This window comes from Ascaphus truei, unplaced genomic scaffold (genome assembly GCF_040206685.1).
Source record: "Ascaphus truei isolate aAscTru1 unplaced genomic scaffold, aAscTru1.hap1 HAP1_SCAFFOLD_103, whole genome shotgun sequence".
Taxonomy (NCBI): Eukaryota; Metazoa; Chordata; class Amphibia; order Anura; family Ascaphidae; genus Ascaphus; species Ascaphus truei.
This window is the reverse complement of record NW_027453894.1, coordinates 2592-16737: the sequence shown is the minus strand read 5'-3', so window position 1 is coordinate 16737 and position 14146 is coordinate 2592. Positions and strand designations below refer to the sequence as shown.

General features: G+C 48.6%; 1 protein-coding gene across 1 annotated transcript; it reads right to left on the bottom strand.

Moving 5' to 3' along the window:
• Positions 1-304: 304 nt before the first annotated feature.
• On the bottom strand, positions 305-13226 carry LOC142474974 (uncharacterized). Its single transcript, XM_075581070.1, is given in 4 exon segments — positions 305-942; positions 944-1329; positions 1332-2012; positions 11109-13226. Coding segments are annotated over 3 exon segments (918 nt in total). The 5' UTR covers positions 1771-2012; positions 11109-13226; the 3' UTR covers positions 305-849.
• Between the last annotated feature and the right edge of the window lie 920 nt (positions 13227-14146).

Sequence of the window (14146 nt, the reverse complement as noted above, 5' to 3'; positions counted from 1 at the left end):
TATGTCTGATAAATAAAGACATACAGTAGGAATATCTTAAATCACACTGAATTTAATAAAGAAAGATATATAGTCCATTTATGTCTAATAAATAAAGACCTAGATAGGAATATCTTAAATCACACATATCACTCATAATTTGAATGTAAAGGAAAGAATTTAAATCAACAAATATTGATGAACTACATTTGTTGAAAAAAGACATCTTAAATAATCAGACACATATAGTCCCTCAAATAGTGTATATAGAGGGGAAAGAGATTCACTGTCTAATGTGTCTAATAATTAAAGACACAGATCGGGGTTATCTTAATTTGCACAATTCTTTACTTAAAATCTAATACACAGAGTAATACATATAGCAGTGGGAATATACTGAAACCCCAAATAGTACAATATAACACAGAATCCATAGCATAAACTTAATGCAAAGAGAAGTGTTAAATAGAGATATAACCAATCTCTGAATGTTAAAGACACAGATCTGGTTATCTATAATCACACAAGTTATATTTTATAATCTATATAGAATAGTGCAGATACACAAAGTATGTTACATAGTATACAAACTCAATGTAGAAGAGAAATATTACATCAAGATGTTTCTCAATCAATTGGATTGCGCTTATGGGAACCAATAGAAACAGGGAAGTGCCTATAAAGAAGGTAGGGACAGATATACCCACATTAACTCCTGAAGAAGCCTTAGTGAATTGCACTAAAATATACCCCATAATTAATACAAATTGAATGCATTTTAAACAGTAGAGAATGTGTATCTATGTACGAGGGGGGGAAGGAGTCCAAAGTCGTGACTGTTCAGAGTACAGAGTAGGAGTGAGATTTTGATCAAGAATGGAGCCGGCATCGACAGCAGAGAAGTCTGAGATCTCCCGAGATAAGATGTGATTTCTTACTGAAGCTTTTTCCACATTCAGGGCAGTTTATAGGGTGTCATCCCTGTGTGGATTGTTTGGTGTCTAACAAGATGCGATTTCCGACTGAAGCTTTTCCCACATTCAGAGCAGTTATAGGGCCTCTCCCTTGTGTGGATTCTTTGGTGTGTAACAAGATGCGATTTCCGACTGAAGCTTTTCCCACATTCAGAGCAATCATAAGGCTTCTCCCCTGTGTGGATTCTTTGGTGTGTAACAAGACTTGATTTTTGACAGAAGCTTTTCCCACATTCAGAGCATTTATAAGGTCTCACCCCTGTGTGGATTCTTTGGTGTGTAACAAGAATTGATTTCTGCTTGAAGCTTTTCCCACATTCAGAGCAGTTAAAAGGTCTCACATCTGTGTGGATTCTTTGGTGTGTAACAAGAGCCATTTGTTACTGAAGCTTTTCCCACATTCAGAGCAGTTAGAAAGTCTCACGCCTGTGTGGATTCTTTGGTGTGTAACAAGATGCGATTTCTTAATGAAGCTTTTCCCACATTCAGAGCAGTTATAGGGTCTCTCCCCTGTGTGGATTCTTTGGTGTCTACAAAAACTTGATTGATCATGGAAACTAGTCCCACATTCAGAGCAGTTATAAGGCTTCACCCCTGTGTGGATTATTTGGTGTGTAACAAGATTTGATTTCTGACTGAAGCTTTTCCCACATTCAGAGCAGTTATAAGGCTTCACCCCTGTGTGGATTATTTGGTGTGTAACAAGATGATATTTCTTATTGAAGCTTTTCCCACATTCAGAGCAGTTATAGGATTTCTTCCCTGTATGGATTATCTGCGGTATAACATTACCGTATGTCCCACAGTAGGGGTTCATGTCTCTGTTCTTTAAACCCTCTCCTTGTCTTGCGGTGTCTGTAAGTTTAGTAAAAGGCTGTTGATGTACTGTATAGGAATGCTCTGCCGAGTTTCTGGTAATCTTGTTCCAATTCTCATACAGACTTATGCAATGTTGAAGTCCTTAAAACATATTTCCATTAACCCCTCATGTAATTTGATGTTTGGGACATTTCTTACGTTGCTTCTTGCTCACAGACGAGTCATGTGCTGAAGATACATCTATGGTGAGAAAATGTATTAATGTAACATTGCAATGCATCAGAGAAGATTTGGATGAGAGATATATGTTCATTGAGTTGAACCTTTATAAAATTCTACTCGTGCAACATACTGAACATAATTAAAGCTACATTGTTATCGTTACATTCACCCAGAGGAAGGCAAAAAAAACACCCCAATTAATCATGTTACAATTATGTCTCATAAATGGAAATAAATATTTTCTCCTCACGCCAGTAATAGAAATCACATTACTCCCTGTATCAATGTTCTTCACATATTGTTCTTATCAAATAACTTTTGTTGTACTTTGTGATATATTAACCCTTTAGTGGCTCAAGGGGCCAGCTAGCCATTGGCATCCCACGAGTATCTGACCACTTGTGACGGTAGCTTTGAGACAGGCTATTAATAATACACACCAAAATATAACTGGGTTGAACTGGACGAGACTTAGATATGATAAAATATAATTTATTCCTTGAAAAAGGTGAACACACGAGATATACAAATGACAGACAAAATATGGACACTCACTTAAGATGGAATGATGAAACAGTCACATCTGGACTGGCAGTTCATACAGCAATCTTCATAATCATCAAGACACGAAAGACAATAGCCATAGGCTGAGCCTGGTTCTTATACAATTATTTCCCATTGAACACAACCTAAACCCAGCCCCTCTCATAAATCAGTGGTGAGGTTGACAGTTTTCCTCAGAGTAAAACTCCTCCCACCCAAGGACGTTTAAAAACTGCTTTTCCTATCTAAATAACGTCATAACTTCAGTTCAGTGAAACTTACTGGCACGCGAGCCATATTAATACATTCCGACACGCATGACGCTCCCAATAAGACTAAATATTACAGTGTAATACTAAAATTAAGAGAGATATTATTTTCTGTCTCATAGGACCTGCTAAACAGCAGGTGTCTGTAATCATTATTTGCGGCTCGGCCCCCCGCTTACACATATGTAACTTATAGCATGTTCAGCCGAGGACATCTCATAATATTCTTATATTTAATAAGGTCACTCATTCTGTAGCCCCACTCCTAAATCAGGGGCGTTTGGCCAGTCTACCAAATTGAGTGTCTGGCAGGATACTATGGTTTGTAAGTGTGAGTTTTAACACTCACCAACCACTCCAGCTTCCTAAACATTTGGTCGCATTCCTTAGTAGGCAGGCATCTTTGAGGGTAACTTAAACAAAGGGCTAGAATCACTATTCAACTATTAACCCTTGCCCTCCCGGATGGATTCCAGTGTTTGTGTGGTGCAGTCACTGGAACAGAAACAATAAATTTTTATAGGGGAATAAACAGTTGGATGGCTGAAGCAAGGCAAAACCACATTACTGGACTCCAGCCCAGTTAACCCCTTGCTTCTCAGGTGAGAGTAGAGGGTGGCCTAATGGGGTTTAACCCCTGTAATCCTGGGCCAAAACCCCCACACTTGACACCACTAATGTCCAAAAATGGGTAAATATACAGCTTACAGTAGACTTAACTTGGTTGATTAAAATAGGAACCGACGTTTCTGCCGTATTTACATCATTTTTCCTGATTTGTGCTACACAGCAATTAAAACAGTTTAACAAAAAGTGCCATACATTATGGTGCAAAAAATCTTCAAAAGAAAATGTAAGAAAAAATATAAATAATATACTTCTCAAGCTTATTGCTGCAGCAAAGGTTATTCCCACCTTTCTCCTAGGGCAGGGATATCCAAACAATGTAATTCCAGCGCACAGCAAAAAGAGAGTCGGGTTAATAAAAAATAAAATAATTAAAAATAAAAGTATATATATACACACACACATATACTGTATATACATACACACACACATATATATACATACACAACTCATCCTTGAAAGGTTGCACCCTCTATTTTTTTAATGCGGTTTAAATAAATTATTTTATTTTTTATTAACCCGACTCTCTTTTTGCTGTGCGCTGGAATTACATTGTTTGGATATCCCTGCCCTAGGAGAAAGGTGGGAATAACCTTTGCTGCAGCAATAAGCTATATATATATATATATATACAGTGTTCGACAAATCACCCAAAAATCTACTCGCCCAACCAAAAAATCTACTCGCCACCTAGTCCCGCCCCCAGTCCACACACATATACTGTATATACATACACACACACATATATATACATACACACCTCATCCTTGAAAGGTTGCACCTCTATTTTTTTAATGCGGTTTAAATAAATTATTTTATTTTTTATTAACCCGACTCTCTTTTTGCTGTGCGCTGGAATTACATTGTTTGGATATCCCTGCCCTAGGAGAAAGGTGGGAATAACCTTTGCTGCAGTGTGGGGGACAGAGAGAGAGAGAGAGTGTGGGGGATAAAGAGAGAAAGTGTGGGGGAGAGAGAGTGTGGGGGAGAGAGAGAGTGTGGGGGAGAGAGAGAGTGTGGGGGAGAGAGAGAGTGTGGGGGGAGAGAGAGAGTGTGGGAGAGAGAGAGAGTGTGGGAGAGAGAGAGTGTGGGGGAGAGAGAGTGTGGGGGAGAAAGAGAGTGTAGGGGAGAAAGAGAGTGTGGGGGAGAGAGAGTGTGGGGAGAGAGAGAGTGTGGGAGAGAGAGTGGGGGCGAGAGAGAGAGAGGGGGAGAGAGAGAGTGGGGGAGAGAGAGAGTGTGGGGAAGAGAGAGTGTGGGGAAGAGAGAGAGAGAGTGTGGGAGAGAGAGAGAGAGTGTGGGAGAGAGAGAGTGTGGGTGAGAGAGAGAGTGTGGGTGAGAGAGAGAGTGTGGGTGAGAGAGAGAGTGTGGGTGAGAGAGAGAGAGTGTGGGTGAGAGAGAGAGAGAGTGTGGGTGAGAGAGAGAGAGAGCGTGGGGGCGAGAGAGAGTGTGGGGGCGAGAGAGAGAGAGTGTGGGGGCGAGAGAGAGAGAGTGTGGGGGCGAGATAGAGAGAGTGTGGGGGAGAGAGAGAGTGTGGGGGGAGAGAGAGAGTGGGGGAGAGAGAGAGTGTGGGGGAGAGAGAGAGTGTGGGGGAGAGAGAGAGTATGGGGGAAAGAGAGAGAGTGTGGGGGAAAGAGAGAGTGTGGGGGGGAGAGAGAGAGTGGGGGAGAGAGAGTGTGGGGGGAGAGAGAGAGAGTGTGGGGGGAGAGAGAGAGAGTGTGGGGGGAGAGAGAGAGAGTGTGGGGGGAGAGAGAGAGAGTGTGGGGGAGGGAGAGAGTGTGGGGGAGAGAGAGAGTGTGGGGGGAGAGAGAGCGCGCGTGGGAGAGAGAGCGCGCGTGGGAGAGAGAGCGAGAGAGCGAGAGAGAGTGTGGGGGAGAGAGAGCGAGTGTGGGGGAGAGAGTGTGGGGTGGGGGGGAGAGAGAAAGTGTGGGGGGGAGAGAGAGTGTGTGCGGGAGAGAGAGAGAGAGTGTGTGGGGGAGAGAGAGAGAGTGTGTGGGGGAGAGAGAGAGAGTGTGTGTGGGGGAGAGAGAGAAAGTGTGGGGGAGAGAGAGAGAGTGTGTGGGGAGAGAGAGAGAGTGTGTGGGAGAGAGAGCGCGCGTGGGAGAGAGAGCGAGAGAGCGAGAGAGAGTGTGTGGGGGAGAGAGAGTGTGTGGGGGAGAGAGAGAGAGTGTGGGGGAGAGAGAGAGTGTGGGGGAGAGAGAGAGTGTGGGGGAGAGAGAGAGTGTGGGGGAAAGAGAGAGAGTGTGGGTGAGAGAGAGTGTGGGTGGGGAGAGAGTGTGGGTGAGAGAGAGAGAGTGTGGGTGGGGAGAGAGTGTGGGGGGGAGAGAGTGTGGGGGAGAGAGAGAGAGTGTGGGTGAGAGAGAGAGTGTGGGTGAGAGAGAGAGAGTGTGGGTGAGAGAGAGAGAGAGTGTGGGTGAGAGAGAGAGCGTGGGGGCGAGAGAGAGTGTGGGGGCGAGAGAGAGAGAGTGTGGGGAGAGAGAGAGTGTGGGGGAGAGAGAGAGTGTGGGGGAGAGAGAGAGTGTGGGGGAAAGAGAGAGTGTGGGGGAGAGAGAGAGAGTGTGGGGGAGAGAGTGTGGGGGAGAGAGAGAGAGTGTGGGGGAGAGAGAGAGAGTGTGGGGGAGAGAGAGAGAGTGTGGGGGAGAGAGAGAGTGTGGGGGAGAGAGAGAGAGAGTGTGGGGGGAGAGAGAGAGAGTGTGGGGGGAGAGAGAGAGAGTGTGGGGGAGAGAGAGAGTGTGGGGGAGAGAGAGAGAGTGTGGGGGAGAGAGAGAGTGTGGGGGAGAGAGTGTGGGGGAGAGAGAGTGTGGGGGAGAGAGAGAGTGTGGGGGAGAGAGAAAGTGTGGGGGGGAGAGAGAAAGTGTGGGGGGGAGAGAGAAAGTGTGGGGGGGAGAGAGAGTGTGTGCGGGAGAGAGAGAGAGTGTGGGGGAGAGAGAGTGTGTGGGGGAGAGAGAGAGAGCGTGGGGGAGAGAGCGTGGTAGAGAGAGAGCGCGTGGGAGAGAGAGCGCGCGTGGGAGAGAGAGCGCGCGTGGGAGAGAGAGCGAGAGAGAGTGTGGGGGAGAGAGAGCGAGTGTGGGGGAGAGAGTGTGGGGGAGAGAGAGTGTGGGGGAGAGAGAAAGTGTGGGGGGGAGAGAGAAAGTGTGGGGGGGAGAGAGAGAGTGTGCGGGAGAGAGAGAGAGAGTGTGTGGGGGAGAGAGAGAGAGTGTGTGGGGGAGAGAGAGAGAGTGTGTGTGGGGGAGAGAGAGTGTGTGGGGGAGAGAGAGAGAGTGTGTGGGGGAGAGAGAGTGTGTGGGGGAGAGAGCGCGTGGGAGAGAGAGCGCGCGTGGGAGAGAGAGCGAGAGAGAGTGTGTGGGGGAGAGAGAGTGTGTGGGGGAGAGAGAGAGAGTGTGGGGGAGAGAGAGAGAGTGTGGGGGAGAGAGAGAGTGTGGGGGAGAGAGTGTGGGGGAGAGAGAGAGTGTGGGGGAGAGAGAGAGAGTGTGGGGGAGAGAGAGAGTGTGGGGGAGAGAGTGTGGGGGAGAGAGAGTGTGGGGGAGAGAGAGTGTGGGGGAGAGAGTGTGGGGGAGAGAGAGTGTGGGGGAGAGAGAGAGTGTGGGGGAGAGAGAAAGTGTGGGGGGGAGAGAGAAAGTGTGGGGGGGAGAGAGAAAGTGTGGGGGGGAGAGAGAGTGTGTGCGGGAGAGAGAGAGAGTGTGGGGGAGAGAGAGAGAGTGTGTGGGGGAGAGAGAGAGAGCGTGGGGGAGAGAGCGTGGTAGAGAGAGAGCGCGTGGGAGAGAGAGCGCGCGTGGGAGAGAGAGCGCGCGTGGGAGAGAGAGCGAGAGAGCGAGAGAGCGTGTGGGGGAGAGAGAGCGAGTGTGGGGGAGAGAGTGTGGGGGAGAGAGAGTGTGGGGGAGAGAGAAAGTGTGGGGGGGAGAGAGAAAGTGTGGGGGGGAGAGAGAAAGTGTGGGGGGGAGAGAGAGAGTGTGCGGGAGAGAGAGAGAGAGTGTGTGGGGGAGAGAGAGAGAGTGTGTGGGGGAGAGAGAGAGTGTGTGTGTGGGGGAGCGAGAGAGAGTGTGTGGGGGAGAGAGAGAGTGTGTGGGGGAGAGAGCGCGTGGGAGAGAGAGCGCGCGTGGGAGAGAGAGCGAGAGAGCGAGAGAGAGTGTGTGGGGGAGAGAGAGTGTGTGGGGGAGAGAGAGAGAGTGTGGGGGAGAGAGAGAGTGTGGGGGAGAGAGTGTGGGGGAGAGAGAGAGTGTGGGGGAAAGAGAGAGAGTGGGTGGGGAGAGAGTGTGGGTGAGAGAGAGAGAGTGTGGGTGGGGAGAGAGTGTGGGGGGGGGGAGACAGTGTGGGGGGGAGAGAGTGTGGGGGGGAGAGAGTGTGGGGGGGAGAGAGTGTGGGGGGGGAGAGAGAGAGTGTGGGGGAGAGAGAGAGAGTGTGGGGGAGAGAGAGAGTGTGGGTGAGAGAGAGTGTGGGTGAGAGAGAGAGAGAGTGTGGGTGAGAGAGAGAGCGTGGGGGCGAGAGAGAGTGTGGGGGCGAGAGAGAGAGAGTGTGGGAGAGAGAGAGAGAGTGGGGGAGAGAGAGAGTGTGGGGGAGAGAGAGAGTGTGGGGGAGAGAGAGAGTGTGGGGGAAAGAGAGAGTGTGGGGGAGAGAGAGAGAGAGAGTGTGGGGGAGAGAGAGAGAGTGTGGGGGAGAGAGAGAGAGTGTGGGGGAGAGAGAGAGTGTGGGGGAGAGAGAGAGAGAGTGTGGGGGAGAGAGAGAGTGTGGGGGGAGAGAGAGAGAGTGTGGGGGGAGAGAGAGAGAGTGTGGGGGAGAGAGAGAGTGTGGGGGAGAGAGAGAGAGTGGGGGAGAGAGAGAGTGTGGGGGAGAGAGTGTGGGGGAGAGAGAGTGTGGGGGAGAGAGAGAGTGTGGGGGAAAGAGAGAGAGTGTGGGTGAGAGAGAGAGAGTGTGGGTGGGGAGAGAGTGTGGGGGGGGGAGACAGTGTGGGGGGGAGAGAGTGTGGGGGGGAGAGAGTGTGGGGGGGAGAGAGTGTGGGGGAGAGAGAGAGAGTGTGGGGGAGAGAGAGAGTGTGGGTGAGAGAGAGAGTGTGGGTGAGAGAGAGAGAGAGTGTGGGTGAGAGAGAGAGCGTGGGGGCGAGAGAGAGCGTGGGGGCGAGAGAGAGTGTGGGGGCGAGAGAGAGAGAGTGTGGGAGAGAGAGAGAGTGGGGGAGAGAGAGAGTGTGGGGGAGAGAGAGAGTGTGGGGGAGAGAGAGAGTGTGGGGGAAAGAGAGAGTGTGGGGGAGAGAGAGAGAGAGAGTGTGGGGGAGAGAGAGAGAGTGTGGGGGAGAGAGAGAGAGTGTGGGGGAGAGAGAGAGAGTGTGGGGGAGAGAGAGAGAGTGTGGGGGAGAGAGAGAGTGTGGGGGGAGAGAGAGAGAGTGTGGGGGGAGAGAGAGAGAGTGTGGGGGAGAGAGAGAGTGTGGGGGAGAGAGAGAGAGTGTGGGGGAGAGAGAAAGTGTGGGGGGGAGAGAGAAAGTGTGGGGGGGAGAGAGAAAGTGTGGGGGGGAGAGAGAAAGTGTGGGGGGGAGAGAGAGTGTGTGCGGGAGAGAGAGAGAGAGTGTGGGGGAGAGAGAGAGAGAGTGTGGGGGAGAGAGAGAGAGTGTGTGGGGGAGAGAGCGTGGGAGAGAGAGAGCGCGTGGGAGAGAGAGCGCGCGTGGGAGAGAGAGCGCGCGTGGGAGAGAGAGCGCGCGTGGGAGAGAGAGAGCGAGAGAGAGTGTGGGGGAGAGAGAGCGAGTGTGGGGGAGAGAGAGCGAGTGTGGGGGAGAGAGTGTGGGGGAGAGAGAAAGTGTGGGGGGGAGAGAGAAAGTGTGGGGGGGAGAGAGAGAGTGTGCGGGGGAGAGAGAGAGTGTGGGGGAGAGAGAGAGTGTGTGGGGGAGAGAGAGTGTGTGGGGGAGAGAGAGAGTGTGTGGGGGAGAGAGAGAGTGTGTGGGGGAGAGAGCGCGTGGGAGAGCGCGCGTGGGAGAGAGAGAGCGAGAGAGCGAGAGAGAGAGTGTGTGGGGGAGAGAGAGAGAGTGTGGGTGGGGAGAGAGTGTGGGGGGGGAGAGAGTGTGGGGGGGAGAGAGTGTGGGGGGGAGAGAGTGTGGGGGGGAGACAGTGTGGGGGGGAGAGAGTGTGGGGGGGAGAGAGTGTGGGGGGGAGAGGGAGAGAGTGTGAGGGGGAGAGAGAGAGTGTGGGGGGGAGAGAGAGAGTGTGGGGGGGAGAGAGAGAGTGTGGGGGGGAGAGGGAGTGAGTGTGGGGGGGAGAGGGAGTGAGTGTGGGGGGGAGAGGGAGAGAGTGTGGGGGGGGGAGAGAGAGAGTGTGGGGGGGAGAGAGAGAGTGTGGGGGGAGAGGGAGGGAGTGTGGGGGGGAGAGGGAGGGAGTGTGGGGGGAGAGGGAGAGAGTGTGAGGGGGAGAGAGTGTGGGGGGGAGAGAGTGGGGGGGAGAGAGAGAGAGTGGGGGGGAGAGAGAGAGTGTGGGGGGGAGAGAGAGAGTGTGGGGGGAGAGAGAGTGTGGGGGGGAGAGAGTGTGGGGGGGAGACGAGTGTGGGGGGAGAGAGAGAGTGTGGGGGGAGAGAGAGAGTGTGGGGGGAGAGAGAGAGTGTGGGGGGGAGAGAGAGTGGGGGGGAGAGAGAGAGAGTGGGGGGGAGAGAGTGTGGGGGGGAGAGAGAGAGAGTGTGGGGGGAGAGAGAGAGAGTGTGGGGGAGAGAGAGAGAGTGTGGGGGGGAGAGAGAGTGTGGGGGGGAGAGTGTGGGGGGGAGAGAGAGTGTGGGGGGGAGAGAGAGTGTGGGGGTGAGAAAGAGAGTGTGGGGGTGAGAGAGAGTGTGGGGGGGAGAGAGAGTGGAGAGACAGAGGGGGGAGACACAGAGGGGAGAAACGGTGGGTGACACACACAGAGGGTGGGTGATACACAGAGAGAGAGAGGGTGGGTGACTGACTGGGGCGGGGGTGACTGACTGGGGGGGTGGCCTGACTGGGGGGGGGGGAGGCATGACGGACTCGGGGGGGGGGTGACTGACTGGGGGGGTGGCTGACTGGGGGGGGGGTGACGGGGTGACTGACTGGGGTGACGGGGTGACTAGAATAAAAGAATAAAACACGATATTAGTGTATCATGTCCACATTGGGGGATTGGGGGGAAAAAAAGGGGAGGGGGGGAGTGGGAAGGGGGAGTAGGGGGGTGGGGTAGGAGTGGACGGTGGTGGGATGGATGGTGGGTTCCCACTAACTAATCACAGAATACATAGAATATATGGATCCAGTGACTCACACGGGCTTGTGTGGTGACTCTCCCTCAACGCTGACTGGTGTGGGTAAATACAGACTCATATACTGGAGTCTCAGATATACATTAAACTCACACGGCCTGATGTGAGTCCTTGCCCTCAGAGGGTAATGTCCTGTATGGATGGTGTCCTGTTGTTTCAGCAGAGTTGTCCCCCGATGGGTGTGGTGTGTGAGTGTCTCCTCTCCCCGTATCCCAAATGACCAAAAAGCAATGTGCAAACCAAAAGTCAAAATGAATTAAAAGGTCTTTAATGGGTTAACAGTGAAGACATGTGCATACACTATGCATACATGTTGTGGTGCTTAAAAGGTATAAAACAATATATGACACGATAACACAATGAACTAAACAGTATGTGATGTACTGAAGCAAACACAAAAAAGGACTCTCACACTAAACGAATATACAAAATCACTTGCCCAGCATCATCCGCTCAGAGCACTCCTGCACGATCTCCTCCTCCGTTTTTTGCTCCAACTGGCGCGTCCGGCAGCGGAACCGGAAAGGGGGATCTGAACCGGATGTCCTGCAGTGTGCTGGGTCCCTCTGTCAATGAGCTCCGGCAGGGAACTACGCGTTTCGCAATAAGCTTTGTCAGGTTCCTGCCGGATGCTCATTGTGTGCTGCATTTATAGGTGCCCCCATTAGTTTAATTGGAGAAACACCTGGATTAAGGGCATGGTTTAAATTTAGACGGTTATATCTCTTTATAGGAGCTACCTTTGGAAGCCCCTAATGTCAGGGATAGTGAGATGTGCCTGTAAATATAAATAATGGGTTAGATAAGCATATATTAAAATTAGATAAGCATATATTAAAATAAATCAATACATTATAAAAACTACATTTTAAAAAATACTTAGAGATGATCATTGTATTTGTCCTTAGAAGCATTTTAAGTTTAATAAAAAACGGTGGAAATTGGAATTTGATTGGGGTATTTGTGTGATTTGGAATCTTTTAGTTCCTCCGTGTGCAGTATTTTTAAAACCATTCTCTGTTGGTTAAAATCTTTACATATGTAAAACAATAGTGCCACCATGTGGCTGGATGTGAAAATTACCTCAACACTGTCATAACCTAATGGTAAAAGTTAAGCAATCTTGGTAGTGTGGCACACATCCCTTTAAAGTAACTTAAAAATGTGCCAGAGTGTATTACAGCAAAAAATATATTTATGTGACAAAAGTTATAACGAATTACATATTTGACGGAAAAAATATAATATTATTATTATCAAGATGGTTAAAAAACCTTAACTGTTTATAGCCACTACATCTGACATAAGGGTAGAACAACCTAGACACCCAAAATCTTGGTTTCCTCATTCAGCTATCTAAAATGTACCACTCAATATCTCCGTGTTAGTTAAAAGATATTTCATTTGTAATACAATGCTGCCACCAAGTGGCCGCATATCGAAATTGCTACTTCAAAACCCTAATATTATCTCTACCACACTGTGGATAGTGCGGTATTCAGTTAAGTGTAGAGTCATTGTTTAAAATATATTGCAAAAGTATATTCCAGCGGATGACGAGAGTATATCAAATATGCATGAGCATGGGTTTACACAGACATTTGATATTAGAAAAATACTTGTATAGGTGATTTCGACGCGGAGCTCTCATGTGGTGAAAAAGTTCAAAATGTTCAAAACGTATAGTCCAGATTCTTCATAACTCCTTTCTAACTTCAATTCATGTTGCAGAGGTTGTCGCGATGGTATGCATCATTTCTGGTCCTCAAGGGTTGGTTCGAGGTAGATTCATATTTGGGACGTGCGCCCTATTGGAGATTGGAGAGGAAGTGGATCAGTGTGTGTTAAAACAAAGAGGTAGATGTAAATGAAATTTAATAAAATAAAATAGTAGATGTTATAGAATAGTAGATGTTTATAAAATATTAAAAAATAAAAGTTGTTTAAAAATTGTTTACAAATGGGGGATTTGGAGCAGATTGATGGGTGTTCAGAGAAAGGCTGCAATGTCTATCTCTACATTGAGGCCTGTGGGTACCAGGCTTTTCAATTTGTAGATCCAAAACGTTTCTTTTCTTGATAGAGATGTCAGTCTGTCGCCTCCCCTCCAATGTGGGGGGACTACTTCAATGCCCCTAAATTCAAGGCCCGACGGATCTCCTTGGTGATGTAGTGCGAAATGCTTAGAGACACTATGTGTCATTAGTTTCCGTCTGATATTCCCTAGGTGTTCCAAAATACGCACCCGCAGGGGTCGACTGGTGCGCCCTACATATTGGAGTCCACAGGGGCAGTTTAAAAGGTAGACTACGAATTCTGATTTGCAATTAATGAAGCTGCCGGTTTTGAACTGTTCTCCTGTTGTATTAGAGCTGAACTGAATTTTTTCCTTACTTCCCTGTTTGCATGCTTTGCATGTATTACATCTATGGAAACCTTTGGCTGTTTGTAGCCAGTTTGAGTCCTGGCCTGTTGTTCTATTCTCCATTCTAAAGAGGCTTGGTGCTAACTTTCTTTTGATGTTATCTGCCCTTTTATAGATGACTTTCGGTTTTTCTGGGAGTTACTCTTTCAGGGTGGGGTCTCCCTGTAGGAGATGCCAGTGTTTATTCAGGATCTGTTGTATGCTTCCTGCATCCTGACTAAACTGTGTTAAGAAAGCGATGCTGAACTCTTCTTTGGGTTTAGGTGGATTAGTTTTAAGGATTTCAATACGTTCGAGCTCCCCTACTTCTCTTATTGCTATATCCATCTTATCGTTATCATAGTTTTTAGCAATGAAACGCTTCTTAAGAATATTGGATTGTTCCCTATAAATATGGTCATCGCTACAGTTTCTCCTAATTCGACGAAACTGTCCTGGGGGTATGTTCTTTAACCATTTTTTGTGGTGGCAGCTAGTGTTAAGTAGGTAGTTGTTACAGTCCACTTTTTTGAAGAAAGTTTTAGTCTTTAGTTTGGTGTCTTCTATGTAAATAGTAAGGTCTAAGAAGTCTACCGTGTTATTTCCTATGCAAGTTGTAAAAGCCAAGTTCCTCTCATTAGTATTAATATAGTTTAAGAAATGGTTCAAGTTTTCACTACTACCTTTCCAGATGAAAAACACATCATCGATGTATCTTCGCCATAGCACGAGATCCGCACCAAATTCATGCTCTGACCAGATGGTATCGGTCTCCCAATTGTCCATGAACAGATTGGCATAACTTGGTGCGAATTTCGTACCCATCGCTGTGCCACATTTTTGTAGGAAATATGTTCCATCAAATTTAAAAAGGTTATGCTTCAGAATAAAATTGATACTTTCTAAAATGAAGCGTCTTTGTTCTATTTTAACAGTTGGGTCTTTTGTTAATGTCCTATTGATGGCTTCAATTCCATCGTCGTGTTTTATGGATGTGTATAATGAAGTTACATCACAAGTGCAGATTTTGTAGTCATCTTGCCAAATTACCTGTTCTAATACATTAAGAATTT